At 43.9% G+C, this 20,927-nt stretch overlaps 1 protein-coding gene across 1 annotated transcript; it reads left to right on the top strand.

Annotated features, from left to right (window-relative positions):
* The first annotated feature begins 5,331 nt into the window (after positions 1 to 5,331).
* On the top strand, positions 5,332 to 9,963 carry LOC121434928 (sperm motility kinase X-like). Its single transcript, XM_041633910.1, has 4 exons — positions 5,332 to 6,921; positions 8,031 to 8,104; positions 8,470 to 8,552; positions 9,866 to 9,963. Exons 1-4 carry the CDS (start codon positions 5,332 to 5,334, stop codon positions 9,961 to 9,963), a joined length of 1,845 nt encoding a protein of 614 aa, XP_041489844.1.
* The last annotated feature ends 10,964 nt before the right edge of the window (positions 9,964 to 20,927 follow it).

Raw genomic sequence — 20,927 nt, 5'->3', positions numbered from 1 at the left:
AACTGAGCTTGAGCATGAACATAGCTGGTTTCATATGCTGTTGAACTTGCGGGAAAATTTCAAGTATTTTTAATATGAATTCTCATGTCTAAGTACATAGACTGTTGGATTATAATTTTTTATTTTACGTTAAGCAATATTTTCTTCTATTTATTTATTTAGATGCATGTGTATTTATCTGTCTGTGCCACAACACACTCTTATGGAAGTCAGTGTATTATAACAACATGTTGTTTCAAGGGAGAAAAGATCAAATCGCCTGGTCTTGTAATAGGCTCCTGTAGGCTATGTAGAGCATATTGGAAAGTGTCTTTTCCTTCTTCATCATTGAATAGTTATATAATTCTTTTTGAAAGTCATGTAGAATCCATACATGAGAGCATTCATACCAGTCTTTTATTTTCTTGACATTTTATCATTGAATGTCTTATATGCCATGTATTTTGGGGTTTTTTTGGTTTTTTTTAATTTATTTATTTATTAAGGATTTCTGCCTCCTCCCCATAACCGCTTCCCATTTCCCTCCCCCTCCCCCGATCAAGTCCCCCTCCCTCATCTGCTTGAAGAGCAATCAAGGTTCCCTGACCTGTGGGAAGTCCAAGGACCGCCCACCTCTATCCAGGTCTCCTAAGGTGAGCATCCAAACTGCCTAGGCTCCCCCAAAGCCAGTACGTGCAGTAGGATCAAAAACCCACTGTGATTGTTCTTGAGTTCTCAGTATTCCTCATTGTCCGCTATGTTCAGCTAGTCCAGATTTATCCCATGCTTTTTCAGACCTAGGCCAGCTGGCCTTGGTGAGTTCCTGATAGAACATCCCCATTGTCTCAGTGTGTGGGTGCACCCCTCGTGGTCCTGAGTTCCTTGCTAGTGCTCCGTCTCCATCTGCTCCTGAATTGGACTTTGAGATTTCTGTCCGGTGCTCCCATGTGGGTCTCTGTCTCTGTCTCCTTTCATCGCCTGATGAAGGTTAATATTCATGAGGATGCCTATGTGTTTTGCTTTTGGATTCACCTTCTTATTTAGCTTCTCTAGGAACATAAATTATAAGCTCAATGTCCTTTATTTATGACTAGAAACCAAATATGAGTGAGTACATCCCATGTTCCTCTTTTTGGGTCTGGCTTACCTCACTCAGGATAGTGTTTTCTATTTCCATCCATTTGCATGCAAAATTCAAGAAGTCCTTGTTTTTTACTGCTGAGTAATACTCTAATATGTATATATTCCATACTTTCTTCATCCATTCTTCCATTGAAGGGCATCTAGGTTGTTTCCAGGTTCTGGCTATTACAAACAATGCTGCCATGAACATAGTTGAGCATATACTTTTGTTGTATGATAGGGCATCTCTTGGGTATATTCCCAAGAGTGGTATTGCTGGATCCAGGGGTAGGTTGATCCCGAATTTCCTGAGAAACCGAAACACTGCTTTCCAGAGTGGTTGCACAAGTTTGCATTCCCACCAGCAATGGGTGAGTGTACCCCTTTCTCCACAACCTCTCCAACAAAGGCTATCATTGGTGTTTTTTATTTTAGCCATTCTGACAGGTGTAAGATGGTATCTTAAAGTTGTCTTGATTTGCATTTCCCTGATCGCTAAGGAAGTTGAGCATGACCTTAAGTGTCTTTTGGCCATTTGAAGTTCTTCTGTTGAGAATTCTCTGTTTAGCTCAGTGCCCCATTTTATAATTGGGTTGATTAGCCTTTTACGGTCTAGTTTCTTGATTTCTTTATATATTTTGGAGATCAGACCTTTGTCAGTTGCGGGGTTGGTGAAAATCTTCTCCCAGCAAGTGGGTTGCCTTTTTGTCTTAGTGACAGTGTCCTTTGCTTTACAGAAGCTTCTCAGCCTCAGGAGGTCCCATTTATTCAATGATGCCCTTAGTGTCTGTGCTGCTGGGGTTATACGTAGGAAGTGGTCTCCTGTGCCCATGTGCTGTAGAGTACTTCCCACTTTCTCTTCTATCAGGTTCAGTGTGTTCGGACTGATATTGAGTATGCCATGTATTTTGATCATTTTCCCATTCCCAATTTCCTCCAACACCATCCTATCTTCCCATAACACCAATGGTTATGGTCTTATACACTTTCTTTTTTTTTTTTTTTTTTCAAGACAGGGTTTCTCTGTGGTTTTGTAGCCTGTCCTGGAACTAGCTCTTGTAGACCAGGCTGGTCTCGAACTCACCGAGATCCGCCTGCCTCTGCCTCCCGAGTGCTGGGATTAAAGGCGTGCGCCACCACTGCCCGGCACACTTTCTTGTTTTTGTGTTTTTTATACACTTTCTATTATATAAAAAACACAAAAACAAAAGAAAAACTAAAATAAAAAATTAAGACCTATAAAATTTACCCCCAAAAGAACAATGAGTCCAAAAGTCTACCACATTTCTATTGAGTTGATTTTGTGTTTGCCATCAATACCAGGGTATGGGTCCTACCAAGAGGAGTGGTTAAGTTACCCAGTGAGAATCCATTGGAGGAAACTGGTTCTTCTTGCCATCAGGAAACAAATGCTGATGTTTTCCTGGTCAGGAATGGAACCCTGTTTCCCCTCTTCAGTGACAGAGCCCCCATCTGACTTGAACCTGTATATGCTTGTGCGTATTGCAGCAGTCTCTGTGGGTTCATGTATTCATCAGTTTCATTGTTTTTTTGGAATCATCTATTACCTCTGGCCTTTAGTATCTTCCTTCCACTCTTCTGACTAGCTCTCTGAAACTTGAGGGAAGGTTTTCATGAAGACTTCTAATTAGGTCAGCGTATTATGAAACCTCTCACTCCCTCTCCATTGCTGTGAGCCTCGGGGTTAGTGTCATCTCCCGTAAGAAAGGGCTTCACTGCTGTGGGGTGTTTGAGACATTGATTTCTTTGTGTAACAATCTGTCATCAAAAGTAATTTTGTTCACTGTGTTCCTGTAGCTGAATAATGTAGCAGGTTTTCCTGTAGCCCATGAACTATCCACTCAGTATCCACTCTTGTCCACGTGAGCAATGTCAGTAATGGTGCCCATCTCCTGGACGGGTATTAAATCCAATCAAAAAGTGACTGGTTACTGCTATTGTACTCATGCCAATAGTACATCAGTCCATTGTGCAAGTGGGTCACTGTTGTCCTAGGGTTTGGAGCTGTGTGATGCTGATGATTAGCTTTCTCCTTCAGTAGAATACAGAGTACTTTTCTGTATCTTGAGTGTCAGTCAGAATTGGGGAGGCTTCTAACTGTTGAAGCACCTGCTCTACTACATCATGTCTGCTGACATCCATGAGTGTTGTATTGAGCAAGAGGACACAACAGTAACGTTGCATCATATCAAGAGTTTTGGCAGTAGGTGTGAGCATTGGGGTTTTCATGAGGCTGACTTTCTGCTATGAAGAACAACCCAGTCATGTCACTGAACTCAAATGTTTTCCTTGTGATTTTTTTCAAAGAATATTGAACTATATTCTCATTATTAATCTTTGTAGGTTTTTATATGCCATCTTTTGAGTTTTAAGAGGTTACATATACTTAGAAATTTGCCATTTGCTCCAGTTTCACAATTCATGGGACCATAGGTTTCCAAAATGCTTCCAAATGAAGGATCAGAGCACCAGGGAGTCAGGGACACCGTGGGTATCCAGCCTACAAAATCAATTGACTGGCACTCATAATTGCTCAAGTCAGGGAGCCTGTAAGACAGGGATCTTTCCTAGATCCTATGCATATATGTTGTTTTCCATATGCTTGATGTCACTGTGGGATTCCTAACAGTGGGTGACTGTGGCTGCAAATCCTTAGGCCTAATTATGGTGCCTTTTCCTTCATCTAGGTATCTGAGTTCAGTCTTGCTATGATAGTATGTACACAGTTTAATAGAAAAATATTATGACGTGTTTGGTTGATGTCTCTGGGAAGCCTGCCCTGTTCTGTGGGGAGATCAAGGGACAGAAAACCTGAGGGAAGAGGCAGGAGAGCCTGGAGCAGGGGAGAGAGTGAAACCTGGGTCAGAATATAATATATGGGAGAAGAATAAAAACTTCACATTACTGTTAAATAATGGAATGATAATATTATTAGGAAACTTGAGAAATTTGAATGAGAAATGTGTTGACATTATTGACTCCTAAATAGCCTTTTTGTTTTATCTCTACATAGAGAAAAGAGAAATCTTGGGACATTGGCTCCATTATTATGTTTTCAGAAAACATCACACTTTTTACACCTGCACTCAAAGTAACATTGTCAGATCTTTAAAAAGGAGAAAAATATAATAATGTAAATTCAATAATCATGTATGATATCAAAATTATAAAAATTAAAATCTCAAAAGCAGTTGTAAATGTACAAATAATTTAAAACATATGATTGATGCCATAGATTTCTGAAAAATGTTCTGTCAATTATGTTTGCATGAAAGCAAGTGACTAATACAGAATAATATTCCACATTAGTTAAAGACCACTTTCCATTATTGTATTGACAAGTGTGATATCATTATATTCACCAAACTATCTCAGAGCAATATATACAATTGGCGAACAGTAAAATAGGTAAATTTGATGTCATAGGCTGATAAGGATTATGTAAGACTCTGGTAATGTAGAATATTTTTCTTAGGAATGGCATTTCCTTTCTCTCAGCATAGGAGCAGATCTGCAAATTGTGCCTTACAATTCTTTCTACTCCCTCATTTTCGTTATTTCTGCAGGAATGTTGATTATCTGCTCTCAGTTGAACACTTTACTTTCACTAAAAATGTTTGCCAAGTGTATATGATTCCATGATTTCATTGTTAAGGTTAAAGAGAACTTAGCAGTGAAAAAAGACTCAAAATTTTTCCTAAAGACTGATTCAGAAATGGTTTGGTTTGTATAGAATTTTTAATTCATTTTCTGTTCAGATATGTTTACAGAATGAATAGGATATCATTTCCATACCAAAATAAAACCCCATGTTAGTTGTCAAAAAAATGTCTTCCAAATGGTGTTTTAGAAGTAGCCATATTTACTGTAACAAGACCAAAACTTGACTATAAATTTAAACTGAACTTTCTCCTCTTTGATCACTTTTGGTAAGGTTGTTTCTGTTTTGCTTGTTCTTTTCAATAATTAAGCATTTATGCCATTGCAGTGTTCACTCTGGTCTATTTCCTTAGGTTTAGTTCTCATCTTCAGTACGTTTCTCAGGATTTCTTTAGAGTTTGGCTTATTCTTATTTTCTGTGACCCAGAAGTTCACTGTAAGGTTGTTTGCATCTGTCACACTTGTCCATGAAGAAACAGAAAGCTAAAAACTTTACCCCTTGACTTACTTCTCATTGTTTTTAATCTGATTTTCTCAGTTGGCGTTGGCATGGAGATTATCAAGAATCTTTCTAGCAAGAACAGAGAGGAGGAGACCATGCAGCTGGACCTGAATGCCAGTACCTATGAAGAGGAGACAATTACAGATCACTATGTCTTACTAAATACCCTCGGCAAAGGGGCCTTTGCTGAGGTGAAGCTGGCTTGCCACCGCCTCACAAATATGAAAGTCGCAGTTAAAATCCTTGCGAATGGTGAGGAGAGTGACGGTAATAATAGGAAAGAACTGAACTTCATGAAAGAGTTGAACCACCCGTACATAATAAAGCTCTTCCACATCATTGACAGCAAAGACAATACCTATATGGTGTTGGAGTTTGCTGCACATGGCGATCTAGTCACGCTCATTGAGAAGGGTGGCCCTCTTCAGCAGACACAGGCCCAACACATCTTCTGCCAGATTGTGTGTGCAGTGCACTACTGCCACGATAATGACATCGCCCACAGGGACATCAAGCTTGATAACATCCTGCTTGATGGCAAAGGAAACATCAAACTGTGTGACTTTGGCATGGCCGTCAGAGTCAGCTCTGGGCAGAGATGCAAGGGATTCTGTGGCACTATTGAATACTGTGCTCCAGAGCTATTTTATGACACAGAGTATGATGCAAGGGCAGTTGACATCTGGAGCATGGCAGTGGTTTTATATGCAATGGTGACAGCGAGCTTCCCATTCAAAGCAAGAACCTATCCAGACATGAAGGAGAAGATGCTGAATCCCATATACTACATTCCTTACACACTCTCTCAAAACCGTTTGCTTGTGCACCTCATTGCGCACTTGTTCACTGTGAGCCCTGAGCAGAGGCCCACAATATATGACATTAGGCAGCACCAGTGGATCAGAGACAGGGAAGAATTTTGGAAACTCCCATCATCCTCAGAGTCATTCTGTAACAAACCAAATCCCAGCATTGTTCAGGCTATGTGGGGTATGGGCTACCATCCCAAGGCTATTAGTGATTGTCTTCGTGAGAAAAAATTCAATAACATCATGGCCACATACCTCATTTTAAACCATGGATCACCTCAGGACCACACTAAACCTATCACTAATTCCTTGCAGGCCTGTGTGGCTGTGTCATCAGCAGATCCTCTCATGTCCCTTCCTCCTGAGAGGAGAGTGAGTGAGCCTGCCCTTCCCACCCTCGCCCTGCTGGCTGAACTTCAGGGGCATGATGAGAAGTGTTCAAGCAAGCAGGGGAGCAGAAGCCTGAGCATGCCTGCCACCCTGTGCTGCCTGCTGGAGGAAGAAAATCCTCCCCACCCAGTACCCACAAGTCCTTCTGAGGTTACTCCTCTCCTGAGCAGAAGTCTGGCAGTAGGTAGCGTGGTTTGCAATGAGTGGTCCTCAAGAAGCCCAGTCTCTGAGTGCATTTCTTCTGCACAGTGTTTGTCCTGTGAGAAACCCCAGGAAGTGAGCACCCCAAAGAATAGCTCAGATGCTCAGAGTACACCCTCTGTAAGAAAGGAAAGGGATACAACTCAGGGTATGAGCACCACTGAAATTCATGTCACTCAGAGATCTTCCCTTCAGACAACATCCAAGAACAACTTAAGAGGTGTCCTTCCCAAAGATGTAAGTGCAGCCTCTGCCAGCAGTCTGTCCAAAGGCTGGAAAAGGGTTAAGAAGAGAATTGGGAATTGTGTGAGATTTCTGTGTTGCTGTCTGCCACTCTCAAGAAAAAGCTATGTTTCTCAGAAGAAAGAGGCACCACTGGAAGGAGAGAGCAGTGCAGGTGCACACACACAGCTAAATGGGGTGCCCAAGATGCACTTCAATGTTTATTAATCTATATGTTTTCTAATGTCCTTTGCGACCATCGTATGATAGTTAGGGTAGGTAAATTAGGAAATCTTATTTCAAAAGGAATGCTCCAAAACCCCACCACAACCTTTACCCTGAAATGTTTAAGCTAAAGTAGACAATAGTGTATGAGAAGTAGAGGCTTTAGAGGCAGTCAGAAGTAGTGTTATCTAAAGGAAGAAAGAATTGTAGAGCATCAGAGGCTTTGAGGGAAGAAAACTAAAAAGACCACGAAGAGTATAAGAAGAAGAGCCAACGGAAAACAGATGATCCAGAAGGATATACGAATCAAGAGTCTAAAGAATATATTTCAAAGTTCTTAAGACTGTGCCTTCCATAGGTCATTATCATCTTATGTACTGAGTCATTGTAGAAGATGAGGTTCCAGTTCTATTGACTGAGATAGCCAAATTGGGAGCAAATTGGGAGCCATGCAGGAAGTCCAGATGACAGAGTGTCGTGTACTCCAACAGAGAAGTCCAGCACCTACCACAGGCTTTTCCACAGACAACCATTATTAACAGGAGGTATGTCCAATGGCTGGCCTTCAATAGCATCATTCTCCGAGAGCAGCCCTGTGCCAAAATTCTCCCCAAAGATACTCTTGAATTAGAAGTCCCAATGTGCTGGTCTTCCATGACATACAATATCAATATTAATTCATCTGTCTTTCCCTTCAAGGTCAAGGCCAAGAGAGATTTTTTTTTCCACACTGGACAGAAGTGAGTCTCCTCCTCCCTCCCTTCCCCTCCCTATGTTGTGTTTGCAGACAGCCTCTTTTCACGGGAGACACACCCACTGCATGCTGGTTCAGTCTAACTGTTGGTGAAGGGGCCATTACTTATGGGGTGCTTGTCAGAACCATATTTGTCTCCTAACAGGAAAGTGACAGCAAGCAGAAAGGAAATGGTTACCACTATAGAAGGAATTCTGGAATGTTGCTCCAGTTTGCAAGGTGGGTATTGTTTGATTGTCCTGATCCTGGGGAACAGTGAACACACAACTCAGTCTGCAGTCTTGGAACTCCTTTTTGGTTAGATCCCACATCACGGGTCAGAGGGTCAGACCTAGACAGAATCTCGTGACTGTAGAATAGAAGCATTCTGCTAGGATCCTCTTGTGAAAGTTGCACTGGTGTTGTCATGGACACCCTCTGTGCAGAACCAATGATGTAATGAAGAGTATCCACTCAGAAGGGACTGAATACCAGGGCTTATCTGTGAGTCTTATGGCTGAAGGCAACCCTGAGACCACTAATTTTCATCCTGTTGTATTAGAGAGGTATCTGTGATGTGTTTTATCCTTGACACTGATCCACAGAAAGATAAGCGTGAGGCTGCCAGAGTCAACTGTTTTCAACTCCAGGGACATGGTCATTAAGCTCAAGATGCAGAGGAAACAAGGTAAGAGGACAGACAACAGAGTCATGGATTCAGAGTGATCTTGATATAAACTGGGGCAAGTAGCTCATCTTTCCCCTCTGCCCCTAGCTGTTACGGAAGAACAGTTTGTGTATAACGGGTGAACATCATCTTACCCCTGTATGGAAGAACAATCACTGCAACTGGCAAGATGCTTAGTCTGTACTGGGTTGAAGAACCATGAGAATAAGAGTACAAACCGTCTTGCAAGGAAAACCAGACTGGAGTGACAGGCCTTCTTGTTTATGTGGCCATACCTGCTCTGTATCAGTGGGTGATTACTAAGGCAAGTATCATTTGTGATATACTTTACTGAATGCAGTGCATGGGAAAGGAGACTTGGGTGCTGTAGCCAGGTCAGTGAAACCAAGGAGATACAACCAATGAGAATCATGGGATCCAGACTCACATGACAGACTCTCCACAAAGGCAAATCTCAGAATGATCAGTTGTGGTGTTTATTTTGACATTTGCCTTTGGACTAACGAGGACTTTCCCTGATACTAAAGCAAGTATCTATCTTTAGCATTTTATCTGAGAGAACAAAAGTCAGGTGAGTTCTAGACCCCCACTTCCATCACTTCCCTCCTTTACCACCTCCCTGTTGGATGAAGCAGGGGCAGGGTCCATGATTACCAGCCACTTGTAGGAGGAACTCCAGACGCTTCATCCCAAAGCTGTCCACAGGTGTCCTCCTCACAGAGCACAAGACTGAGTCCTTAGATGCTCTTCTGGACATGACATATTTGGTTGGCACAATGATTAAGTATACCCACCGGCCACTTGACACAGCTGTGATGAGCAGTTTGGTACAGGTGGCTCACATGGAGTTTCCCAAGTCAACTCCAGATGTCTTATTGGTCACCCTTTCTCTCCTATTATCTGCAGGTTCTTTGGGACATCATCTTTTGTGGAAGCTCATTTTCACCAAGTATGTATCCTGTCTAATGTAGACAAGAGGAAGTGAGATGAGGTGCAGGAAGCAGAGTGCCTATGTTAAGAAATGTTGGTGGGAAAATGCTTTTCCTCCTTTGTTTCCAGAGCCTGATTCCTGAAAAGTTGCAGGGCTGTAATGAGGAATTATTCCCTGCCTTCTGCTGTCCCTGACGCACCTTAATGATGTTGGCCTAGGGAATGTCACCTTGGACGACAATGAGCATTATATCTGCCTCTTTAGTCCCTGAATTTCATAAAGTAAACCTGCCATTATCTGCCAAGACCACAGATCGTGTGCCTGTGGATGTGGAACTCTCAGCCAGTTTTCTCATTGATCTGCAATATTCCGTCTCTTGTAGGTGCCTGGCCACATCCTGAATCATGTCCCCAAAGGATTCCTAACCTGAGGACTTGCACACTCAACACTGGTGTCAGCAATGAAAAAGGTCATCTCTGAGTTCAGGAAAACTCAGAAGTTCTACACAGCTTCAGGAGGACATTCTGTGCAGGGCAGTGAGACGGCTCACGTTCCAGCATCCAGCTACAGAACCTGCTCCAATTCTCATCAAGATCTGAGGATAACAGAAGGATCCCCTAGGAAAGCCATCCAATGTATGTTACCTTTAAATCTCCAGCATAGATTCATGCTGTGTGTTTTTGGATAGTGTAAAAATGTCACCTATGCCTCTCTTTTTTCAGAGATGACCTGGAAAACTACCTGAGCAGAGAAAGAACATGCCACTACAGAGCCTTGGGATACACGAGTGCATGTGTGCACAGCCTCTAAACTGGAGTTCCTGAAAAGGGCAGTGTCCTTGGACCTTCTCTCTCAGGCCACCAGTCACGTGATGATGGTGCACTTGATGTCAGTCACTTATACTGAGAAAATACACAAACAACAAATATCAAAGTACCAAAGTAGATTTCCGGCTGAATTTACACCAGTTGGCAAATAGAACATTTATTTTTTATCCAAAGAAATATAAACACTCAGAGACCCCTGTTTCTCCACTCTTGTCACTGTTGATAAGCTGACAGATCGTTTCTCAGATAGACTCGAAATTGAAAATCTGCTCCCCAAGCACCAAAACATCCAAACTGGGTCTAATCCTAAAAGTGATGGCAGAGGACAGGAGCGACCCATCCAGACCCTGCACTTCTGGTTCCAGCCCTTCACACAAAGTCTCAGAGATCCACAGAGTTGGACAAAGAAGAAACAGAGATGGAAACATGGATTCAAACACAAATCCCAGCAAGAGACCCACCTACATCGCATCAGCGGATTTTATCAGGCCACCTTTGGAAATCAAGGCAGAGAAAATGATCTGTCCAAAAAAGTCTGCAAATATGCAAAAGTAAACAATAAGGAACCAATTAGAAAACTGAACACAAATTCAATTACTACAGCTGACCCCCATGCAAACACTACAAAATTCACACAAGAGATGCAGAAGAGATCCACATAAGTTTCAGCCTCTTAAGGAAGAAGACAGAGACAGCACAGAAGATAAACTCTGGCCACATGAGCTTTAATGACATTAGCCAAGAAAATACAAAAGCTGAAGCATGGCTGAGGGAGACTGTATCGTAGGATATCTAGAGAAAGCCTGGACACTGTTGTCACAGCCCAGCAGACAACAAATACCTGTTCTATGACAAGATGATGGTTCAGTGCTATGCAGCAGGAAGGAGTGTCCAGGCTGACAACCAATGTGTACTGCTTACTACTCTTACACCCATGGGACCCTCAACGTTACTGCATGAAGATATGATAAGGAAGCAGAATGAAGACTCTCCAAAGCTGGGGGCTCATTCCCCCCTCTGACAGTCAACTATACTCTTGACTCTCAAACACCCCAGCCCAGAAGAAGAGGGATGCTGAGCATAGCACAGATGTAAGACTTGCTTGAGCTCATGAATCTCCATGCTGCTGCTGGAGGCCAGAGAGCCTAGCACTGCACACTCCCCAGCACTGTTCCACTCTCAATGCTAAATGTCAACCCATGCAGACCACACCACCCTTGCTGCCTCACAATGAATACGTGGAGCCAGGCTGTGCTGACAACCACATATATCCCAAAAGAGCTAGCTGTCAGACCCTGATGGGCATTCGCAGCCACCATCCACATATCCATTTAGCTATCATCCCTTACCTGACACTTTTCTTACCCGTACACTCATATATTGTCACCCATATACTTTACTATGGCAGTTCAGGATGTCCCTTCCCCCAATAACTCCCGCACCAGTAGTAGTAAAGATCCTACACAAATGTCCCCTCCCATATACTGGGCTAAACAGCATTGCTAGTAATTGACACTGCTTGACATTGCCTGCCTGCCACCATCTCAATGCATTGGGTGGTATTAGAACCAGCTTAATACCAGCTCTCAAACTGCCCTATGTGAATTCTTTCATATCTGGCCTTGCAGGACCCCAACCATGAAGCCCTAAACATACTGTATATCAAATTCAACTATAACATGCTCCCACCACACCTTCAAATCAGTTTTTAGTGCTACCAGACAAAAAGTGCACCCCCTTGTCACTTGGTCAGAGAGTTTCCTGCATAGTTTTCACATAGCATGAAGGTGATGATAACTTCCAATTCATTGTGGACTACAGGGTAGTTTAGTTTGCAGCAGTGAAAGCGGGGGGAATGGTTAGGAGTTCTTCAGGGACTGAAGTCAAGCAGCACATTTTGAACATGGAATGCAGAGAAGGCACATAAACAGGCTTTATATATAGCAGTGTGTGTAGGAGATATAGACCAACAGGGCCTGATACCTAGAAATTCAAGTGTATTCCATTCTCCCTTGCAAAATCCACACACAATTCTAGGTTTGTGTCAGCGGTAAGCTTCTGCTACCTGCAATACTACATATACTAATTTGTGAATCCCTGCTGCACACCACCATGCTTCCCAACACACACTGCTCAGTATGAGCCCAAGGGGATCATTCCCCACACTTGACACCAGTGAGCATACAGCAAGATCAGGCCAAGCTGTGTCTCTCTTGTTTTCATGAACTTTTGTTCCTATATCCTCTTCTGTCTTTCTCTCTGTCTCTGTCTCTCTGTCTGTCTCTGTCTCTCTCTTTCTCTCTCCTGCATGTGTTTGTGTGTCTAATTTGGATATTCAGGACTGGGGACCCAGCCGGCCTTTAATCTATTTGTCTGTGTGTGGATTTGGCTATAGGGGAGGCTATAACTAGCTGAATCTGGTATCTATCCATGTATATATATAAGGCTTTGCCTATGGAGGGGAAAGTGACAGGAACTGACAGCATGTCTGTCCACATCACTGCACTTACACGGACATTTTATTGTGTTAAGATTCCCCTGTGCCAACATTCTTACTAGGTAAAAGAACATACTACACACACAAACACAAAAAACATGCAAAATATGATATGCTATGATCAGTTCCTGCCTTTTTTTGCCTCTAAAGTCAAAGCTTCACACACACATACATGGATACAGATCAGATTAAGTTAGTTATATCCTCGGCTATATCCAAATCCAACACCCACACAAAGAGATTCAGGACCTGTTGTGTTCCCAATTCTGAAAAGCCAAGTTACACACACAAAAACATGTCAGTGAGAGAGAAAAAGAGGGGTGGGAGAGAAGAGGGGAGAGGAGGGGAGAAGAATAGAGAGGAGGACAGCGGATGGGAGGGGAGGAGAGGAGAGGGGAAGAGAGGGTTGGAGAGGAGAAGAGAGTGAAGGGGAGGAGAGGAGTGTGGAGGGGAAGGGAGGAGAGAAGAGAGGGGAGGGAAGGGGAAGGGAAGAGAGGGGATAAAAATGGAAGAAAAGTGGAGGAGAGGGGGGAAGTAAAAAGGAGAGAGGAGGAGAGAAGAGGGGAGGAGAGGGAAGGACAGGAGTGGAGAAAAAGGGGAGGAGAAGGGAAGAGAGGGGAGTAGAGGAGAAGAGAGATGAAGGGAGGAGAAAGGGGGAAATGTGAATAGAGGAGAGGGGAGGAGAGAAAGGTGAGGGAAGAAGGGAGAAGATTTGAGGAAAGGGAAGGATAGGAGAGGTGAGGAAAGGAGGGGGAAGGAGAGGAGGAGAGGGTTGATGGAGAAGAAGAGAAGAGATGAGAGTAGAAGAGAGGAGAGATGAGGGGAAGAGAGGGGAGGGGAGGAAAGGAGAGAGGAAGAAAAGAGAGGGAAGGAGAGGGGAGGTGAGGAGCAGGTAGTAGTGAAGAGGATAGATGGAGAAGAGAGGAGAGGGAATGAGAGGGGAGGAGATCGGAGGAGAGAGGATGGGAGGAGAGGAAAGGATAGGGCAGAAGAGTAGAGAAGGGGGAGGAGAGGAGGGAAACAAAAACCTTGGAACAAGAGAAAAAGATCTTGGTGTCAGGTACAGTAGGTATGCCCTCACCCATAGTCAAGCCCCACAGACACATGGCAAATCCTGATTACAGGTTCTACTACATTCACCATTTCCTTACAACTAATGTCTTCTACAAGGGCTAAGTGTCATCCCATGAAAGATCTGCCAACTCGTATGTCCACCACCACTCAATACATGATTTGGAACAAGATACTTCTCATAATCCCCTATTCTATAGCCACTGACACAGTAGACACATGGGTGGTGATAGGTAATGTGAGGTATTTCCTACATAAAAACTAAAGCACACATCAACACAATATATGCACCACAGACACAAACACATACACATGGAGACAGACACTTGTTATGCATGCACGCACACACACATGCCTGTAAACACCAGTACATATCAGATTCTTCATGTTAACCCCTCACAGAAAAATCTTGCATACACATCAATCTTACATAATTTAGTATGCTCTCTCTCTCCTCTCTCTCTCTCTCACTCCCTCTCTCCTCTCTCTCTCTCCTCTCTCTCTCTTCCACACACACACACACACACACACACACACAAACTTGCATGCATGCATACAAACACGCATACATCAATACACCAATTCATATCAAGTACTTCATGTTATCCCCTCACAGAGAAATCTTGCATACACATAAATCTTACATAAATTGGTAAGTGGCTATTCCTTCTAAGTATCTCCTACTCTACACTGAATGTCAGCTATGGCTGTATATAAGTTCCTGATAAGTACTCTCAAAACTAAAACCAAACTGAGGGCTGAAGCTGTGAGAATAAAGATAAACACTGGGCTAGATGTCATGGCCTTTATTTCTTCCTGCCATACATCCAAAGCCCCACATAGAGGAACTAAATCTCTTTCTCAATCTCTCTGTCTCTGTCTTTCTGTCTCTGTCTCCTCTCTCTCTCTCTCTCTCTCTCTCTCTCTCTCTCTCTCCTCCCTCTCTCTCTCCTCTCTCTCTCTCCTGAATGTGCTTGTGTGGGTAATTTGAATATTCATGATTGGGGACCCAGCCAGCCCTTAATCTATTTGTCTGTGTTTGGATTTGCCTATATGGGAGGTTATAACTAGCTGAATCTGCTATTTATCCATGTATATTTATATATAAGGCTTTGCCTATGGAGGGGAAAATGGCAGGAACTGACAGCATGTCCGTCCACATCACTGGACTTACACGGACATTTTAATGTGTTAAGATTCTCATGTGCCAACATAACTTACTAGGTAAAAGAACATACTACACTCAGAAACACATACAAAAGATGATGTTATCTGACAGTTCCTGCTTTTTTTGCCTCTAAAGGCAAAGCTTCACACACACACACATGAACACAGATCAGATTAAGTTAGTTATATCCTCTGCTACATCCAAATCCAACACACATGCAAAGAGATTCAGGATCTGTTGTTTTCCCAATTCTGAAGAGCCAAGTTACACACACAAACACATGTTGGAGAGAGGGGGGGGGGGGAGAGAGAGAGAGAGAGAGAGAGAGAGAGAGAGACAGAGACAGAGAGAGAGACAGAGAGGTGGGAGAGGAAAGGAGAGGAGTGGAGAGGGGAGGAGAGGGGAGGAGAGGAGAAGAGAAGGGAGAGGAGGGGAGGGAAGAGAGGAGAGCAGAGTACAGGAGAGAAGAGAAGAGGAGATGAGAGGGGACTGGAGGAGAGGAGAGAAGAGAAGAGAGGAAGAGATGGTATGAGAAGATAGGGGAGCTGAGGAGAAGGGAGGAAAGGATAGGGGAAGAGAGGAAAGTGGAATGGAGAGGAGAAAAGAGGAGAAGAAAGAAGAGGGGAGGGGAGGGAGAGGGTAGATGTAGAAAAGGAGAGGAGAGGGGAGAAGGGGTGAAAAGGAGAGGGGAGGAGAGGAGAGGGGATAGAGGGGAAGAGAGGAGTGGAGGAGAGGAGAGGGGAGTAGAAAGTAGGGGAGAAGAGGAGAGGGGGGAGAGGGGAAGAGAGAAGTGGAGGAAAGGAGAGGGGGGAGAGGGGAAGAGAGAAGTGGAGGAGAGGAGAGGGGAATAGAAAGGAGGGGAGAAGAGGAGAGGGGATAGAGGGGAAGAAAGGGGTGGAGGAGAGGAGAGGGGATAGAGGGGAAGAGAGGAGGGGAGAAGAGGAGAGGGGATAGAGGGGAAGAGAGGAGGGGAGAAGAGGAGAGGGAAAGAGAGGAGTGGAGGAGAGGGGATAGAGGGGAAGAGAGGAGTGGAGGGGAGGAAAGGGGAGTAGAAAGGAGGGGAGAAGAGGAGAGGGGATAGAGGGGAAGAGAGGAGGAGAGAAGAGGAGAGGGGATAGAGGGGAAGAGAGGAGTGGAGGGGAGGAGAGGGGAGTAGAAAAGAGGGGAGAAGAGGAGAGGGGGGAGAGGGGAAGAGAGGAGTGGAGGAGAGGAGAGGGGAGGAGAAAGGAGGGGAAAAGAAGAGAGGGGGGAGAGGGGAAGAGAGGAGTAGAGGAGAGGAGAGGGGAGTAGAAAGGAGGGGAGAAGAGGAGAGGGGGGAGAAAGGAGGAGAAAAGAAGAGAGATGGGAAACAAAAGAACCTTGAAACAATAGAAAAAGATCTTAGTGTCACACCCTGTAGGTAAGCCCTCACCCATAGTCAAGGCCCCCCAGACATACACTAGATCCTGATGTCAGGTTCTGCTACATTTACCATTTCCTTAAAACTAAAGTCTTCCACGCAGGCTAAGTGTCATGCCGTCCAAGATCTGCCAACTCGTATGTCCACCACCACCCAATACATGGTTTGGAACAAGATAATTCTCAGAGTCCCCTCTTCTATAGCCACTGACACAGTAGACAAATGGGTGGTGATAGGTAATGTGAGTTTTTTTTCCTATGTAACAACTAAAGCATACATCACCACAATAGATGCACCACAGATGTACACACACACACACACACACACACACACACACACAGAAACAGAGGCACTTGCATACATGTACGCACACACACATGCATGAAAACACCAGCATATCAGATTCTTCATGTTAACCCCTTACACAGAAATCTTGTATACACATTAATCTTACATAGTTTAGTATTCTCTCTCTCTCTCTCTCTCTCTCTCTCTCTCTCTCACACACACACACACATAAACACAAACACTTCTATGCATACAAATACACATACATGAATACACCAGTCCATATCAAGCACTTCATGATATCCCCTCACAGAGAAATCTTACATACACATAAGTCTTACAGAAATCAGTAAGTGGCTATTCTAAGTATCTCCTGCCCTACACTGAAAGTCAGCTATGGCTGAATATTAGTTCCTGAAAAGTGCACTCAAAAATACAACCAAGCTGAGGGTATAAAGCTCTAAGAATAAACACAGGGCTATATGCCATGGCCTCTTTGTTTCTTCCTGCCATACATCCAAAGCCCCACATATTGGAACTCAATCTCTCTCTCTCTCTCTCTCTCTCTCTCTCTCTCTCTCTCACCAGACACAACACATACACACAGACAGAAACACATAGAGACATACACATCCACACAGATCTCATTATCTCCTCCTGTGAGGTACCACTTCTCATAAACACAAATAACACACATAATCTGGAATCAAGACCAGCTAGGTTTTCCCTGCCTGCCTTATATAGAACTGTCTTACACACTTCAGTTCTCTAATCCTGTTAGGTACACTTTTCTTATAGTGAAAATTCAACATACACATACAAGTCTTTGTATCTAGTCCTAGGACATGACCCTTCCCTACAACCAAAGTCACACCTGATCACAACTAGGTGTTCCACCCTGCTTCATATCTCCATATTCATACAAGGCACATGTCTGGTTCTGTTATCTATCTATCGTCTTACAGGTAAATCTCCACCTACACACACACATGGTTTCATAGCAAGTCCTACATGGTTCACCCTCCCCTACATCCAAGTGACAGGTGCCCCCATGCATCACTTTACGTATATAAAAAGCTTATCATATGGAGATGTGTTCAGGTCCAGCTAGTGTCGGGTTAGCTACAGTACAATGCACATACATGAGCACACACACACACAGAGCATGTACATATAAGGTGTCTGATTTTGCAAATAGTCCTCCCATATAGCAGTACACTATATACATACATATAAACAAAGGCATACACACATACAGACACAAGCATACATACATCCACACAGATGGTTATGTGTCAGGGTATAATAGGTATCCCATTCCTTACAGCTAACGACCCACACTCAGGCTTATGTTTCCAGTCCTGCTAGCTTGCCCTATATCAATATCCCAAACCAAAGACAAAATTCTTACTACTTCACTTTCTCTCTCACACACACATGCACACACGCACACACACACACACACACACACACACACACAGACACACACACTCACACATACACATACCACAAGTCTAGGATTCATAGGCAAAGAATCACAAATATCTGCATGTCTATGTGTCTGGCTCTTTGAATCGATCGATTCATCCCTGCGTGTAAAGCTGCCTACAATGTGGCTACTTGTAATCTCTACTGGATTTAAACTCACCCACAGCTCCTACCTCAGCCCACAGCTTGATGAGAATTTTCAAATGTATCTTCCAAACTAACCAAAGTCCCACCAAGGTATTGAGATGCTGGTCTCCCTGTGTTCCCACTCCTATGCCACAGCCTGTTAAAAAATGTGGCTGTAATGGACTGAGCTCCCAAGGTCCCAATGAGGAGCAGAAGGAGAGAGAACATGAGCAAGGAAGTCAGGACCGCGAGGGGTGCGCCCACCCACTGAGATGATTGGACAGATCTATTGGGAGCTCACCAAGGCCAGCTGGACTGGGACTGAAAGATCATGGGATAAAACCAGACTCTCTGAATATGGTGGACAATGAGGGCTGCTGAGAAGCCAAGGACAATGGCACTGGGCTTTGATCCTACTGCATGTACTGGCTTTGTGGGAGCCTAGCCTGTTTGGATGCTCACCTTCCTAGACCTGGATAGAGAGGGGAGGAACTTGGACTGCCCACAGGGCAGGGAACCCTGACTGCTCTTTGGACTGGAGAGGGAGGGGGAAGGGAGTGGTGCGTGGGGAGTGGGGGGAGGGGAGGGGAGTGGGGTGTGGGGACTGGGGGAGGGGGAGGAAAAAGGGAGGCAGGGAGGAGGCAGAAACTTTTAATTCAAAAAAATAAAATGCTAAATGCTTCTAAAAAAAACATGGCTGTGTTAACAACTACCACATATGTCCACCCACACATCCAAAGCCCTACAAACACGTACATAGTTTGGATTCCGCTCCTACTAAATATCCCTACCACTATAGCAAAATCTTACTTACACATATAGATCAAATTATACAGCCACCCAAGGTAGCTTCTCCCATCTCTTCCTCAATGTTTAATACTCACAACTGAAGAATAGAAGCTAAGAACAGTCTATGCAAAGAACTTTCAGCATTTGTCTCTCTGGATCTGGACTCACTCATTATAATCTATTCCCAGTCTATGCAATTTCCTAGGAAGATGGCTCACTAACAAAAACATCAATATGTTGAGAGGCTTGCAAATTTGAAGTTGGTGACCAGTCACAGGACTCATTTTCTTGTTGAATCATGTGGGAAACTCCAACACCCTGGGTGACTTAACCCCTTCATATTGGTCTGAAGTAGTACAAGTCAGCTGAGCAATGCATGAAGAGCAAGACAGTAGCCAGATTTGTCTGTTTTCTGCCTCAGCTCCTGCTTGAGTTCATGCCCAAACTTGCCTACGTGACAGACATTAATCAGAACATATAAACTCTTTCCTCCACATATTGTTTTTGTCATGATGTCTATCAGCAATGGAAAACATAGTAGGTCAGTGTCCCAAGAGCATCCTCAATCTTAGGATTTTATTGCTGCCACCTCCTGAGTGCTAGGATAAAGGTATATACCACAACTCTACGTGAATAGCATTTCAAAGATGAGATGTCGGCCAAGCGATGGTGGCGCACGCCTTTAATCCCAGCACTCGGGAGGCAGAGGCAGGCGGATCTCTGTGAGTTCAAGACCAGCCTGGTCTACAGAGCTAGCTCCAAAGCCACAGAGAAACCCTGTCTCGAAAAACAACAACAACAACAACAAAAAAAACGATGAGATGTCATGGAGAAAGCAAATCAGTCTCTAAACAAACAGAATTCAATAATCAGAATATTATTAAGGAAGCAGATCAGAGAATGTATTTTCAAGAAGATAAAAGTGAGAGATTTTGGAGAAGGAGTATAGAAAACCAGAAATATGGCACTTGAAAAATAGAGGCCTAGGGGAGGAATTTGACTTTATTTTTCATATATGAAGAAGACCGGTTTTTTCTTTGCCATCAAGGCTAGGTGTCAATCCTTACTGAGAGAGGGTAAACAAGTTTCCTCCAGGGATAAGCTCTGACATGTTCATTCAGTCCCTAGACATATAGGTGCATAAAACAAAGCTATATGGACTCAATAGTTTAGAAATAAATGTGTTTATATATTGCACAAAACCGTACATATGCCTGCATGGAACTCATGTAAGAATATTTTAGGCAGGGTTATATGGGATAACTTGAGGTACAAAGAAAAGGAAGTAAATGGCAGGAGAGATTTAGATGAAGTCTCTATGTGTGTCCTTCTCAAAAAAAAACATGAAGTCTAACATCTTTAGAGAACTGGTTGCAGGTTCAGTAGGAATACTTAGGTCATAGAAAAACTACATCCAGCTCCCTGCTCAGCCTGCTAGGGCGCTGGGACCTAACCCAAACCGGGAGGACAAAGGGGTGGCTGGTAGCTCCTTTGTTCCCATAGCCTGCCTGCAGCGAGCAGGGTGGGCCCTTTGTTCACAAGCTAACCAAGTAGCACGGAGTTTCGATCTGGGTACCTAGTGAAACATCATTGTGGTGAGTGAGTGCTGCGGCAGCTGGGAACATACCTCAGCCCGCCCACACTTCCTGACCATACTACAGGGGCTATACTGCCCATACTGCCTCTCTTTTCCTATGGCATTCAGCTTACATCCAGATCCCCACACCCCCTGTCTCCCTCCCTCCCTCCCTTCTTTGGGGCATAGCGCCTCCCTGCTCAGCCTGCTAGGGC

Source organism: Microtus oregoni, unplaced genomic scaffold (genome assembly GCF_018167655.1).
Source record: "Microtus oregoni isolate MIOR12 unplaced genomic scaffold, Mior012 000045F_ref0000178, whole genome shotgun sequence".
In the NCBI taxonomy this organism is placed as follows: Eukaryota; Metazoa; Chordata; class Mammalia; order Rodentia; family Cricetidae; genus Microtus; species Microtus oregoni.
The sequence above is the reverse complement of the archived record's forward strand: the minus strand, read 5'-3'. Positions and strand labels throughout refer to the sequence as shown.

What these genes read in the sequence shown, in the direction of transcription:
- LOC121434928 (XM_041633910.1), top strand. Translation starts at nt 5,332, where the DNA reads ATGGAGATTATCAAGAATCTTTCTAGCAAGAACAGAGAGGAGGAGACC. An exon ending in GAGGTGTCCTTCCCAAAGAT is followed by an intron (nt 6,922 to 8,030) that starts GTAAGTGCAGCC and finishes GTCTCCTAACAG; the next exon opens with GAAAGTGACAGCAAGCAGAA. An exon ending in CAAGATGCAGAGGAAACAAG is followed by an intron (nt 8,553 to 9,865) that starts GTAAGAGGACAG and finishes CGTCTCTTGTAG; the next exon opens with GTGCCTGGCCACATCCTGAA.